Source organism: Haliaeetus albicilla, chromosome Z, assembly GCF_947461875.1.
Source record: "Haliaeetus albicilla chromosome Z, bHalAlb1.1, whole genome shotgun sequence".
Lineage (NCBI taxonomy): Eukaryota > Metazoa > Chordata > Aves > Accipitriformes > Accipitridae > Haliaeetus > Haliaeetus albicilla.
This window is the reverse complement of record NC_091516.1, coordinates 10,673,694-10,686,729: the sequence shown is the minus strand read 5'-3', so window position 1 is coordinate 10,686,729 and position 13,036 is coordinate 10,673,694. Positions and strand designations below refer to the sequence as shown.

General features: G+C 35.9%; 1 protein-coding gene across 7 annotated transcripts in view; it reads left to right on the top strand.

Moving 5' to 3' along the window:
* Positions 1-13,036, top strand: part of ADAMTS6 (ADAM metallopeptidase with thrombospondin type 1 motif 6) — a 158,704-nt gene that overhangs the window by 50,116 nt on the left and 95,552 nt on the right. For all 7 annotated transcript variants that reach the window (XM_069777017.1, XM_069777019.1, XM_069777016.1 and 4 more), the window contains 2 exons: positions 8,453-8,496; positions 12,021-12,126. In XM_069777017.1, the coding sequence (XP_069633118.1) occupies positions 8,453-8,496; positions 12,021-12,126 (150 nt within the window). The remainder of the gene's footprint in view (positions 1-8,452; positions 8,497-12,020; positions 12,127-13,036) is intronic.

Genomic DNA, 13,036 nt, shown 5'->3' with positions numbered 1-13,036 from the left:
TACTGAAGACCCAGTCAAACCTCTTTAGCTAGTGTGGGTGCAGTGTTGTAGCACAGAACTTGGTGCAAGGTGTAAAAATGGAAAGAAGCAAGATGGATCTTTGGTTAGCTACCCTAGGCTAAGACTATTGATACTGCTATGACTGCTGTGAGGATGTCCCTCAAAATTATGTTTATAGTAGGATAGGCCTATTTGTATAAGCTAGTTGATGATAGTGACGATAGCTGGAGGCATCAATCAATCTCTGGTAATCTTAAAGCTGTGGAGGGAGAGTTCCGCTGGAACTTAATGTTCACTGAGAATCACAAAAGGAAATACATGGAGGAGAGAGGAATGAATTAGCACAGCAAGCCTGTACATGTTGGATACAGAATAGAAAAAAGGAAGAGATAACTTCTAATGATGGAGAAACCAAGGCAGAGCAGAGAGTGAAGTGAAATTGCTAGTCCAAGACCTGCAAGGGGCAGGCTTTGGAACCACACATGCCTGGCTGTTTCTTCAGTGCTAGAGTTTGCTTATAAAGCTGTCTCTAGAGTAATTCTAGAGTCTACGTTGTCAACTAAAATAGTCTAATGAGTTTGTACAGCATTCATTTGCCTTCAAGATATTGTGGTTGAGCTGATACTTACTTTGTGGTCATGTATGGTCAACAGAAAGATTCTGATTAGAAGAAGAACGCGGGGAAGGGAACTCTGTCTTTTCCAGAGTTTCAAATGATGTTAACAGTACATCAGCAGGCAGCACGGAATTGCCTGTATTTTTATGCTACCTAATATTAATCCACTTAATAGTACTTTCATAGGAGTAAAGATTGCTCTGTGATAAGTGTCATATCTGAACCAGTCAGCAGTATTGATGCTGTTTGAGTCAGGGTTTTTTATACTAACAGAATACTGACATTGTTCTTTTAAGTTTCTGTAGGTGTCTGTCTTGGATACTTAACTAGATCATGATCTAACAGTTTGTAGTACTTCTTATTCTGTATTTTTCATTACTTTATTCTCTTCTCATTGCTGTAGCTGGTAAGGACACATTTCTATATGAGGATCATGGCTTACGTTGGAAAAGGAAGCTTTCAGTCTGAAAAGTGGCAAAAATGTACATAAATACAGATAGTCTTAGAAAGTAGAAGATGATTAAAAAGCCTGAATGTATTATTTCCTCAAAGTAACAAGATTTTAAAGATAGTCCTCTGATTTTTGGTACGATGACTTTCTATCAGTGATTTGAAATGGTGTATCATGGCCTAGGGTCTGTATGTCTCAAGCTGAGAACCGTCTCAAGGTCTTCATCTTGTCTTTAGAACTATTTTTGTTTACAGACTCAGCTATGAAGTCCTCTATTTTCAAGTAATTAGTATGTTTTGCAATACCTCTGCTATATGCTTGCATGACTCATCAACATAGTGTGGAAGAAAAACCTCTCTGTTGATGTATTTTTCATTAACTTCGTTGAAAATTTTTTTAGACACTAGCGGTGGAATTTGCATTGAGAAAATCATAATCTCAAAATCAGCTTTGTACATCTGTCCTAAGCACACCGATAATACTACTGATTATGGTAAATTTGCAACCACTGTCTTAATGTTACATTGCCAAAATTGATGAAGGCAAATGACAGCATTACAAAAACTGTTTCAGAACAGAGTTCATTTTTACTGTTCTGACTGCATTTGCAGTTTAGAAAAAGTAGTATAGGAATGTTTCATCTACAGTGCAGTTATTTAAAATACTTCTTTTCATATAAATCAGGTGAATTAGGACTTAGAGCAGTAATAGTTTTTCTAGCTGTAACTCAGAATTTAATTTATCCACCTGAAGCTAAGTATCAGAAGAAAGTCCAATAGAGCCAGACATTGGTTGTCTACAGCAGTTTTAAAGACATGGAAAACTAATAATAGAAGATGCTATTTCTGTTGAGTGATGTGTAACATGTATATTATGCTTTTCCTTCCTTGGTTTAAATAGCTCTTTTTGGTTTGAGGTTTTTGAGGAAGAAACCAAATAAGATGTGTACTTTGTTTTAAGGCAGAATGCTGTTGTGGTATACCGCTTTCTGTAAGGCTAAGGGTATGCTGTAGTAAAGCTTTTAGAAAGACATCAAAAAGTATTGTGTTATAAAGAGTATTGCTGTTTGTAACCTGTGCAACTCTAATGAACAACCAAATTATTTTAGGAATGATGAACTGTTGAAGAATTATGATACAAATCTTTTTATAAAAAAATGACCAAAACTCAGTATTTGTTTTATAATTATTTTTCCACACAATTCCCTAGCATTAGTGACATTGTCTGCACTTGCAAAGTAACTCCTTTTTAATAATATCCAACTATAAGTGTGCAAAAGAATATGGTGAAACTACAAGCTACTTACTGTTTTTTTATTTCCCATAATTTAGAAATAAGAGTTGGAGTTGTCAGATAGCTTGAGGTTTTTGATCCCTTTAAGGGAAGTCTGAGATTTCAGTTTGATTCAGCAGTAGTTCAGTTTATAGTTCTAGGTTGGAACTAGGTTAACTTAATTTTTTAAAATAGGGGTATTTTTGTCTGATCTTTTAACACTTAGATATGAGACATACATGATTGGGTGCATAGATAAATCATGTTGCATAGCATGAAGAATAAAAAGTAAAAAAGGTCAAATTCTAGTGAACCCATTATGTTTATCATTGAGCAATGATGTATGAAAATGACAGTCCTTATTTGAAAAGCTTATTGTTGAAACCAACAGTAATAAAAAACAAGAGTCAAAAAGTATAATTTGGTTTAAAACAAGTGAAAAATAAAACCTTCATTTCAGGGATAACATTTGGAAATATTCCCTAAAAATGAACTCCTAATAATTTGTAGTAGTTAGCTGTGTTTCCTCTTAGTCAGGACAGAACCAGTTCTTAGGCTTTATTTTGTTTTCTGACAACCTTTTCAAGCAGGTTAATTAGCAAATCCCTTGGTAGTGTGTGTGTGTGTGTATATATATATATATACACGAAGTACATGTTCAGCTGTCTCAAAGTTGTGAAGAGCTTTATGTCGTATTTGTTCGTTTTGTCTAGCCTGAATTTTGTTATATTCATGAACTTTTTACATTTATATTCCAGCCATCTTGGTAGGTTTTTCCTCAGCAGTTCGCTGTGATTATTTTTTTTGTTTCCAAAACTCTTCTTCTTTAAGAAATATTTCTTCAAAAGCTTCAGTTATTTCTGTAAATATCTATCTCAGATATTACTCAGGCATATTGGTAGCTTTCAGGTAATTTTAGAGTACGTTTACATACTTAAAAGTAAGTCGCTTGTTTCATACTGGTTTTGAACAGTTTGCATTTCTAATAAGAGTTTTCATGCTTTATTCATTTATCATACTTGAAAAAAAATACATGCTGTGTGTTACTCTTGTTGATTAGTTAAATTCTTTAAAGTGTATCCAATTCTAGTATTCATATATTTTCCAATCCTGTTGCAGATGTATTTCTATCTCAGTATTAATTTGATGCAGCTAGTCCTTCTTTCTGGCACTGTGGACATTTCTAGTAACATAGAGCTAGTACTAACAGTGCTTTATAGAGACTCTTCCTTTAGAGGGTCATTTCACATAATCAGACTGGCGAAAAGGGCAATGTTATCCTTGAATGTCTAAATACACATAAACATGTAAGAAGAAGTAATTCATTTTGCCTTTGTATCTTCTACTGTTAATACTACTATTAGAACAACTTTTTGAATTGTAATACACATGCTTCAGGAAGTGTAAAAAGCCCTAGAGCTCAAAGGAAGGTGGCAGAAAGACCACAGTGTAGTGGTGTGATGCTGACAAAGTTCAATTTATTCATCTGATTTAAAAGAAAATTAAAAAAAAATTATTTCATCATGAAGGTGATCTCTACTGGGACAGAGGGACTCAGCTTTGCTGATAAAGGCATAACAACATCCCCCAGAGGGACACTGAAATAATATTTTTTTTAAGATTGAAGAGGAATTAGCTAAGTGCTAAAGACATTAGAAGAAAAATCAATTAAATACTAAGATGCAATCTCTGCCTCTGAAGTTCCCTAAGCCATGGAGCTAGGGGCTTCTATCAGAGAAGGTATCAGTCTCTGCTGTCCTCTTATCCCTGCAAGCACCCAAAAATGACTGCTGTGGAGGGAAAGGCAGATGAACTGGATAACCTAGTACAGGTGTTCTCAAATTATATTGAAAACATCTCTTAATGTGAGATTGAATAGCTTTTAAGGAACAGCTTTTTATCCTATATAGCTGCTAGAATAAATTACTTCAGTTTTTATGCTAGAGGTGAGCAGAGGTATGATTGGATCATTGTGATGCTTTCTGACCTTCAAACCCTTTTTTAATAAGGGAATACACTTGCTTGCATAGAACTCTGTGTGAACTTCATAGTTGCACAATTACATGCATTAGGCCCACAAGCTGACAGCTAGATGGGAGAGAAATGTCTGTCTTCCCCGTATGTGTCTGGGATTGGCTGTGGCTGCAGATAACTTCTCTGACAAGGTTGAGCAGTGCTTACAGTATTTACAGAGAACTCATCTTTCTTAATATATTGACTTAAGCGTCCTACTCAAATGATCAGGATTATACTCCTCATCAGATTTGCAAAGGAAGGGGATTTTTCTGCAAATCAGAGTTGCAGATAACGGAGACTTCTTCAGGAGATAGTCCATAGCTTACTTGTACATGAATAAATTAAATAAACATGTCAGTGACTTTTTTCTTGCGCTGAGGACCACTGGCACAGAACTTCTTGTGTCCACACTAATAAGCTAACTTGTCCAGAACAGAGTAGCTTTGTATGTTTTGCCTGTTCGTGATTGTGTGGGGCCACCTTCTGAACTTTTCCTGGGAGTTCTTTGAGATAAGTTGTTATCATGGGCCAAATCTGTGCAAGGAACTTTTTTTTTTTTAACAATTTGATGGACTTTTAAAACAGTTTGACAATACAGATAAGAGAATTTCAGTGTCCAGGAATGTGGTCCCTTTCACTTTTTAATTCAGTGCTACAGATATATATTTTAGCATGGGCATGCTCATACCCTGCCAAAAAAGACTAGAAATTTTTCCTTTTTAAATGCCCTTGGAGGGCACACTAACACTTCCTGTTTGATTCATGGCACGACAGGAGGCAATTGCCGCTCCAATTCTTCACCATCCTGTTGAAATGATAATAGTCTATCTCTGCAGTTTCCATCTTGCTGATGTGTCAGAGTTGTCAGTGACAGCTGTACATCCATCATGCATTTCCCACCTGTCTGATGTGGCTCTTCAGCCCTGCAGGTGTGCCCAGAAGTCCCAGGCCTCTTTCCCATCTGCCTCATCAAATGACTTCTCATCCATTCAGGGTGGGAAGGGACATGTAATCAACAATGTTGCCTCATACCTTTTTCCACATTCCACTTCCCTCCCCAGCCTGGTCACATTTCAGGGACTTATGTACCCACTATATTAGGAGGCATATGATCATCTTTTCCAATTTGGGCAAAGGATTTCCTTGGCTGTCTCAAAATGATCAGGCTGCCATCTCATCCTGAGGTTTTTTGCAGCCTGCATATCTATATTCTTACATTCAGATTTTGTGGTGGTCCTCTTACGCATTCTGTCAGTGAATCAAAAAGAAAATATATTCACATCTTGCATTTTTCATAAGACTTGTGACTGTTGTTATCATTTTTAATGGTTGGCTGAGATAATTGTTGGCCTGACAATTTATGTTTTGGTTGTCTTTGGCTCGTGAAGTATTTACTAAGTTCCTGGTGGCAACTATGACCCATCTTCACCTTTGTGATGGTTTTGTTTGTTTGTTTGATAGCAATTAGACCTATCTAATCTCATGGGTAATCTGGATGATTTGTCACTTCAGGTGTTTCTTGGCTTGAAGCTACTGTCTGGCAAGTATTAACTCTGTAGTCTTCCACATTTTGGAACCCAACATCTGTGGGTTAAATGGATTCCTTGGAAATTCAACATGAAGTTAGAGGAAATGGTGTCAAAACCAAAAAAGACAAGTTAGGCTGATTTGGTTAAATCATACAGAGAAGCAAATGATGAAATGAAGCTGTTTGGACATAAAATTGATAAGAACTTTCAAACAAATCATGAGCAGAAACCATCCATCTGAAAGGAAAAAAGTGAAAAAAATGGAGCTTGAAGGTGATGTAGGTAAAGTCAGTCATTGGACATTGAAACCTTAGAGGTTTTTTTCTGTTAAACTGAGCCATGAGAGTATATGAATGCTCCTTACAGGAAATAAATTATTGCCTATAAAATTTGAATATTTAATGAAGCTATAATTAGAATACATTGCTACCTGGGTATATTCTTGCAAAAATGATTAGTGTATTGGAAAATAAAATCATGTTTTCCTTGGTTTTATTACCTAATTTAAGTTTCATTATCATCATGTTTTCTTACAAATGCTAGCCTATGCATAATGAAGAACAGTCGTTACCCAGCATAAACTGAAGACTGCCATGGTCTGTGTTTTTAAAAAATATAACAGGAACAAGGGGCTTAATTCACATCATTCTCTCCTACCACAGTTCCTTGTGAAACTGAACTGAAGGTGAGGAGTAACTTCAGATTCATACCTGTATAAGAGTAAGCAGATTCAGGCCATAAGGGCAAATTTTCAGCTCTGCTGAAACCAGTGACAACATTTTACTTGAGTTAGTGGAACTGGCTTTCTTCTTAGATGTCCATTTTATCTAAGGATGTATGTCTTGAAGTGTTTTTTTCCTAGTAGCACTGGATATTAAAAAACGTTAGAAGACCTATACTTCACATGTATTGCACAGAGTTCATTGTGTTCAGTTCTAAATGACATTTTAAATAACTTGAGCAATTTTCAGTTTTCTCACTAAATAAGCTTGAGCCCTGTCTGCTTTCTCTGAGGAATAGTTTTGCATTAACTTCAGTAGGATTAGTTTCAGGCTCTGTCTTAAATGCAGAAATAAGAGGTTTGCTTCCTTAAATATGTAAAAGGCAGGAAATACTCAGTAAAATCTTTCTTTATCTCTGTATCTGTGTAATCTTAAAGCTTTGTGACATACAAAACCTGATTATATTCCAACACATTTTATCTAAGAATGCTGATTTGATTACCTCCCTCCCTCCAAACAGCAAATGGAAAATCAGTGGGAACTTTATGTGCATATAGGATGGCAGAGTTTGAACCACCTTGATGAGATCAGTGCATATGAACACTTGAGTTCAAAATTAGAGCTTAATCCCACAAACTCATCCACACTTAGTAGCTTTAAAAATCACAGGAGTTCCATGTGGTCACAGCAATCTGTGTGCATAGAGAGTTTACTAGATTTATTCCAAATTTTAAGCTTTGTTGTTTTGTCCATGGATTTGGCTTACAGACACACCTTAACTCTTTTTAGCACTGAAAGGTATATATCTTTTGATCACACTCCTACATGATAACCGTCCTTAGGTTATTTTTAACAGAAATGTCTGGTGGCCTGAGATCAGTAACTATATAGGTTAAAAATTGAAGTATAAAGATGGTATCTTTTCATCTTTGTTTTCACTCACCATTCAAAAGAACAGAAATTATTGTGAAACATAGTGCAAGGAAATCAGTATAAATCCTTGAAAATCAAAGGCGTATGAGTGTTCTCATACCACAAGCCATATCATAGGATTGCATGTCCAAAATATGAAGGTGTAAGTAATGAATTGACTGGTGCATGACCACTGCTATTATTATTAGCTCTGCTGCAGAAAACATTTTAATTCCATTTTCAGCTCCGGATACTCACATGTTAACTACACAAAAACTCATTGAGCTTCTGTATTTGAAGGATTTATCTAAAATGATGAAAATTCTCCTTTAAAGACATTATTTAGCTTTTTTGCAAAAATGTTTTTCATTTTAGTTTGTTACAGTGTACTTGTAAGACATAGAATCATTGGAAGATAATAAGAAAGGAACTATAATGGCAGTTCATAAGATTTTTTTTGTAATATAATTGTTGGTGTAATAATTGAGAGTTGTAGTTTTAAATTAGAATCAAGGTCTAAGTAGTAGAAGTTACAATTAATATTGTTCAGTTGATAAGTGTGAGACTGTAAAAGGATTCCAGTTATGTTGAAAAAGTAGAAGTGTTTTGAATCAGTAGCTGTCTATAGACATGCTGCTGTAACTTCGTAACAGCATGGTAGACTGCTTTATGGAGCCGGTGATTACAAAGATCCACTTTAACCATTTTTTTCTTGCTGGCAGGTGTCCCACTGGCCTGAGGCCAGCGGCTGTGAGTGTACTGCAGCTTGCGGTTTACACCAGTGTAGAAAATGCCGACACCAGCTGGCTGCACATAATTAAGCTGATTGCGGTCTGACAACTTGAACTGTGATACAAATATGTGATAAATATACAAAATATCTTACAAATTTGATTCTCTGACATATTTTATCTACTTTCTTTCTCCTTAACAGGTATGATATCTGCACTTACAAAAACAAGCCTTGTGGAACACTGGGTAAGATTATAAAGAGAAACTTCAGCTTGTATTTGCTGTTCCCTTGCTTTATACTCAGCTATTGATTTATTGACTGATTAGATCTTTTTAAGTTTATGCTTCCAAAATCTTGCAGTTTTATAAACATGAACAATAAAAGGTAACCTAAGTGGGTATCGGCTTTGATACATTGCTGGAAGTTTAAATTAAGTGAGCTGCTGCTGTGTATTTCTTCTGTGGCAGCTGTAGTTCTGATAAAACCTAGCAGATGACTCAAACTTACTTCTTACAGAAGAGAACTTGCTGGCTTTTTTCCATTTAACATGTGTCCATGATCTAGTTAAAAAAAATACAAGTAAAAGACCTCAGGAAAGTTAAAAACAACAAAAAAACCCAAACCACTTACAAAAGAAACAAGCTTTGAGGTTTACACTGTTGCTGTGTTGTACACAGGGAGTACAACTTCAGATTGTTCCTTTCACAGACTTAGAGAAAAATACCACAGTGATATAAATTACAGTAACATTGAAACTCCTTCAAACAATGCTTTGACATCAGAGAAGCACACACAGCAACCTTAGGTGCAGGATGGAGAGCTATTGTTCTCTCCATATGTAAATTTGTTGCTAAAAGTTATTTACTATAGTATAGTTATTACCTTTAATAGTACTTTAATATATGAAAGAAATATTATTCAAAGACTAATGTGACATTTATTTAGTTTTTTTTCAATTTGCATCCTTTCATAGGCCTCTTTCTCAGAAGTAAAGAAACAATTCTAATTCAGCTAGTTCGGCCCATTAATACTTTTCTCAATCAGAGCTCATAACTGTATTTGCTTTGACTTTCCCTGTAGTACTGTATGCTTTGGTAGCCTTAACTAATTTTAATTTTTCTACAAGTCCCACTCAAATCAGCACAAAGCTTCTGGCACAGGGATATAGTTTACCTGGGGAAAGGTACCAGAATTTTGCCTGCTGCAAATATAAACAATATGCACAGCATGTTTTAGTAAAAGGCAAATGATGCTGAAGAATTTCTAAATGTGACAGATTTTCTTTGACATCTGTGTGGAGGAGAGAGAACTGAAGATACTGTCTATATTGGTGTCATAGAATTGTCTTTGCAAGCGTTAAAAGAAGGAAGTTTGAAAGAGCATATATTCACGTATGAACTATTTGATATTTTTACGTGATATTTTTAACACAGATCATTAGCGTACTAGTTCTTACTGTATCAGGCTTTGGTGTAAAGGCAAATTCTGCTTCACTTGAATTCAGCATAACAGAGGATAGACTTTGGCAAATGTTATATTAAACAAAAGGCTTGACTTTTTTTTTTTTTTTTTTTTTTTTAAGAAAAATCACATAGGGTATCAGTTCCAACTCAGTATTATAGGACCCTTGGCAACACAACCATGACAATTTATTTGCATTATAGGCATTGAATTGGAGAAGAGACAAGGCCCTGTGGCCCTCTTTTGCAAGGCATTTAATATGCTTAACTCCCACTGACCTCCAGTAACTAAAGCTAAGCATATATTATTTAAGGAGTCTGTGAACAAAAGTCTGAGAGGTCTCAAAAGGTCAAAAGAAACCTGAATCATTGGTATTCTAGGAAGACAAAGAAGTAAAGGGTTTCTTTCGTGTGGCAGAGACACACCTCTCCTATTCCCGTTACCTAAAACAGGAATCATTCATGGAACCTCTTAGAAAAGATAGACCTCAGACGTCTTTGCAGCATGTCTGTGGCTCCAATGAAGGACAACTCCTTTTTTAAATCTGAGCCATAAACTGAGTTCTTGACTTGATCTCTGTCACTTTCTGCAAGCACGGTATGGAATTACGTTAATCTGGTCCTGTAAGTCACTGAAGCAAGTGCTCAGTTACAAGACCTGAAGATACAGATGACTTTGTTGCTCAAATGTGGTGGACTTTGCAGGGGAACATGACAGTTGTATATAAGTATTGTTGTGTTGTCTTCAGAATGTTCTGCTCAATTAGAATAGCATAGGTGAACTGTAATTATTGTTTTTTCTACAGGTTGCACAACTGCAAAAAATTGACAGAGTTTTCTCCATGGATAGTCTTTTTTCTTCTGATGTTTTATCCTGTTCTCAGTGGATGTGTCTACACCCATGATTTGTTTATAGCAGTAATACTGTTTTGATGCAAATTCTAGACACACATTGTCAACTTTTGCCCATGTCAATTTGGTTATCAGAGTAGTTTTGATGTGTGCAAACTAGATTTGTTTTGGAGAAAACTTGAGTCAGAACACATACTCCCCAAATGCTCCATGTGTGCCTACGGGAGACATTACAGTCAAAATCACTACGTGGACTGTATTGTCATGATATCCTGTAATACTGTTTACCTTTAGAAGGCTTTGAACCACCTGTGTAGTGAGTATGCTCAGCCTGTGGGATTAAACTAGTCCAAACTGGAGTGTCCAGTCCACATACAGATATGTGAGGAGCCTCATCAGTATCAGTGCTTCACGCTGCTGACCCATTCGTACGGCTCCACATTACTTGCTAATGTGGGCACAGCCAGGAAGCACTTGTCGTCTTACTACTTGCTTACTGTTAGTCGAAACAGAATAACTTGAAGTGCCTGCTCATATAAAGAGTATGATTTCTCTCTTCCCCTCTCCCTGCCCCATTCCCCCCACCCCCCAACCAAAGTTACACTTTTTTCAGTCATTTTTTTGTTATAGTGTAGTTAACTGAGCAGGTAATTTCCTTAAAGAAAGGATTACTGCTGCTTACAGATAAGAAACTCTAGGGAGGAATACATTAAATAAATCCAATGTTTAGAGCTTTCTCTAGTGGGACTAAATTATGACTGCAGTATGTTGTGTGATAATCTGTTGCTGAAGAATGTGTAAGATACGGAAGAGCCATATTCTGTACATGCCAGTGACTTTCTCTCTCTAGAGAAGGTTTTTAAAAGCACTTGTAATACAGTAAGGTTTTAATTCCAGAAGATGATGGGTGATAAATGGAAAAGACTTCATGGTTAAATGAATGCTTGTTATTAACATGTCTCCTCTCTCTTCATTGATGCATTCAGTTTTGTTTTTTTTTAATTTTTTTAACGTACCATGTGGGGCTTTTCATAGCTAAAAAAGCTGCTTGTATGTTTTTATGAACCCACTAAACTTAAACAGATTTCTTTAGAAAAATAATGTGGATACATTTTGCTTTCTTCAGGCTCAAGAATGTTAAAATAGAAATGCTTTCTTGAATTCCCACTCCTGGCTCAAGTTACTAGGTGGTCCCAAGTTACCAGAAGTAAAATTTATAAATCTAACCCCTAGTCTAGACATTTTCCAGCACTGACTGCAGTTCAAAAAATATTAATGTCTAGCCGGCAAAGTGAAATTCCCCCCAGTGATTTTGCAAATGACTAGAAAGTTAACCTTTTGCCAACTGCTCCTTCTGTGCATAGAGGTTATTAAAAAGAATCCAGTCATTTATAACTAGGGCTTTTAAGACTGAAACACCTTGGCATGACCCTTTGTGTCTCCTTCTGTTTATTCAGGCTTGGCCTCTGTGGCTGGAATGTGTGAGCCTGAAAGGAGCTGCAGCATTAATGAAGACATTGGCCTAGGTTCAGCTTTTACCATTGCACACGAGATTGGTCACAAGTGAGTGAGTTTAAAAAAAGAATACTTTTTAATGTATCACCTTTTTAATATTAGTTTAATAATAGAATAATAGTTTGGGGTTTTTTTTCCTGCATGGCTGTACCGTCTCTACTCTGGTGCTCTGTGTTTCTATATGTAGTATTCATGAGTAGCAGTATATTTTATTTTGTATATATTACCACAGGCTTAAATTTAGAACTGAAGAGTCATTGTTTATGCTTTGATTTTAGATTCCAGTTAAATCTGTGCTTTTGAGATTTGGCTCACAACCTTGCCACTCTGTTTCATATTTTTAAATATCTGGGTTTGAAAATTTTGTCGTCCCCCCCCCCCCAACTTTTGTCTGCCTTTCTTTATGAAGCAAAAAAGGTTAAAAGGTAATTTTTTTGCTTTTTATTATTTTGTCTTAAATGTAATTCAAGCTATTTTCATTAAAACATTGATTCTGTTGTCAGTATTCATACACTTAGTCATCTTTCACTCAAGCATGAAGTATATAAAACAGTCACAGAGGAGTCATAGCATCACTTGTTACATTTTAAGCATCAGCATACCATTTTAAAGAGCGTGATGTTATGAGACTGATAAAATCTGAGTAGAGTTTGGTCTGGAAATATTTCATGTCTTCCTTCAAAAACAGCAGTGTTAATACATTGTGATGACTCTAAAAAGACTAGGTACCTTCTATTATCAAGAGGTTTCCTTCTTTGTTTACCAACATTGAGTTGACCAACACTGACTTACGGGTGACATGTTCTTCCAAACATTAGCTGATGCAGCTGCTGAAAGTTCCAATGCAGACTGAAATGGAAGCTATCAATTTGCTGATCAAAAAAAGGAGTTGAAAGTAAACAGTTATTTCCAGCCTACCTATCATGCAAGATAATCACTGGTCAAGTATGATCTCATT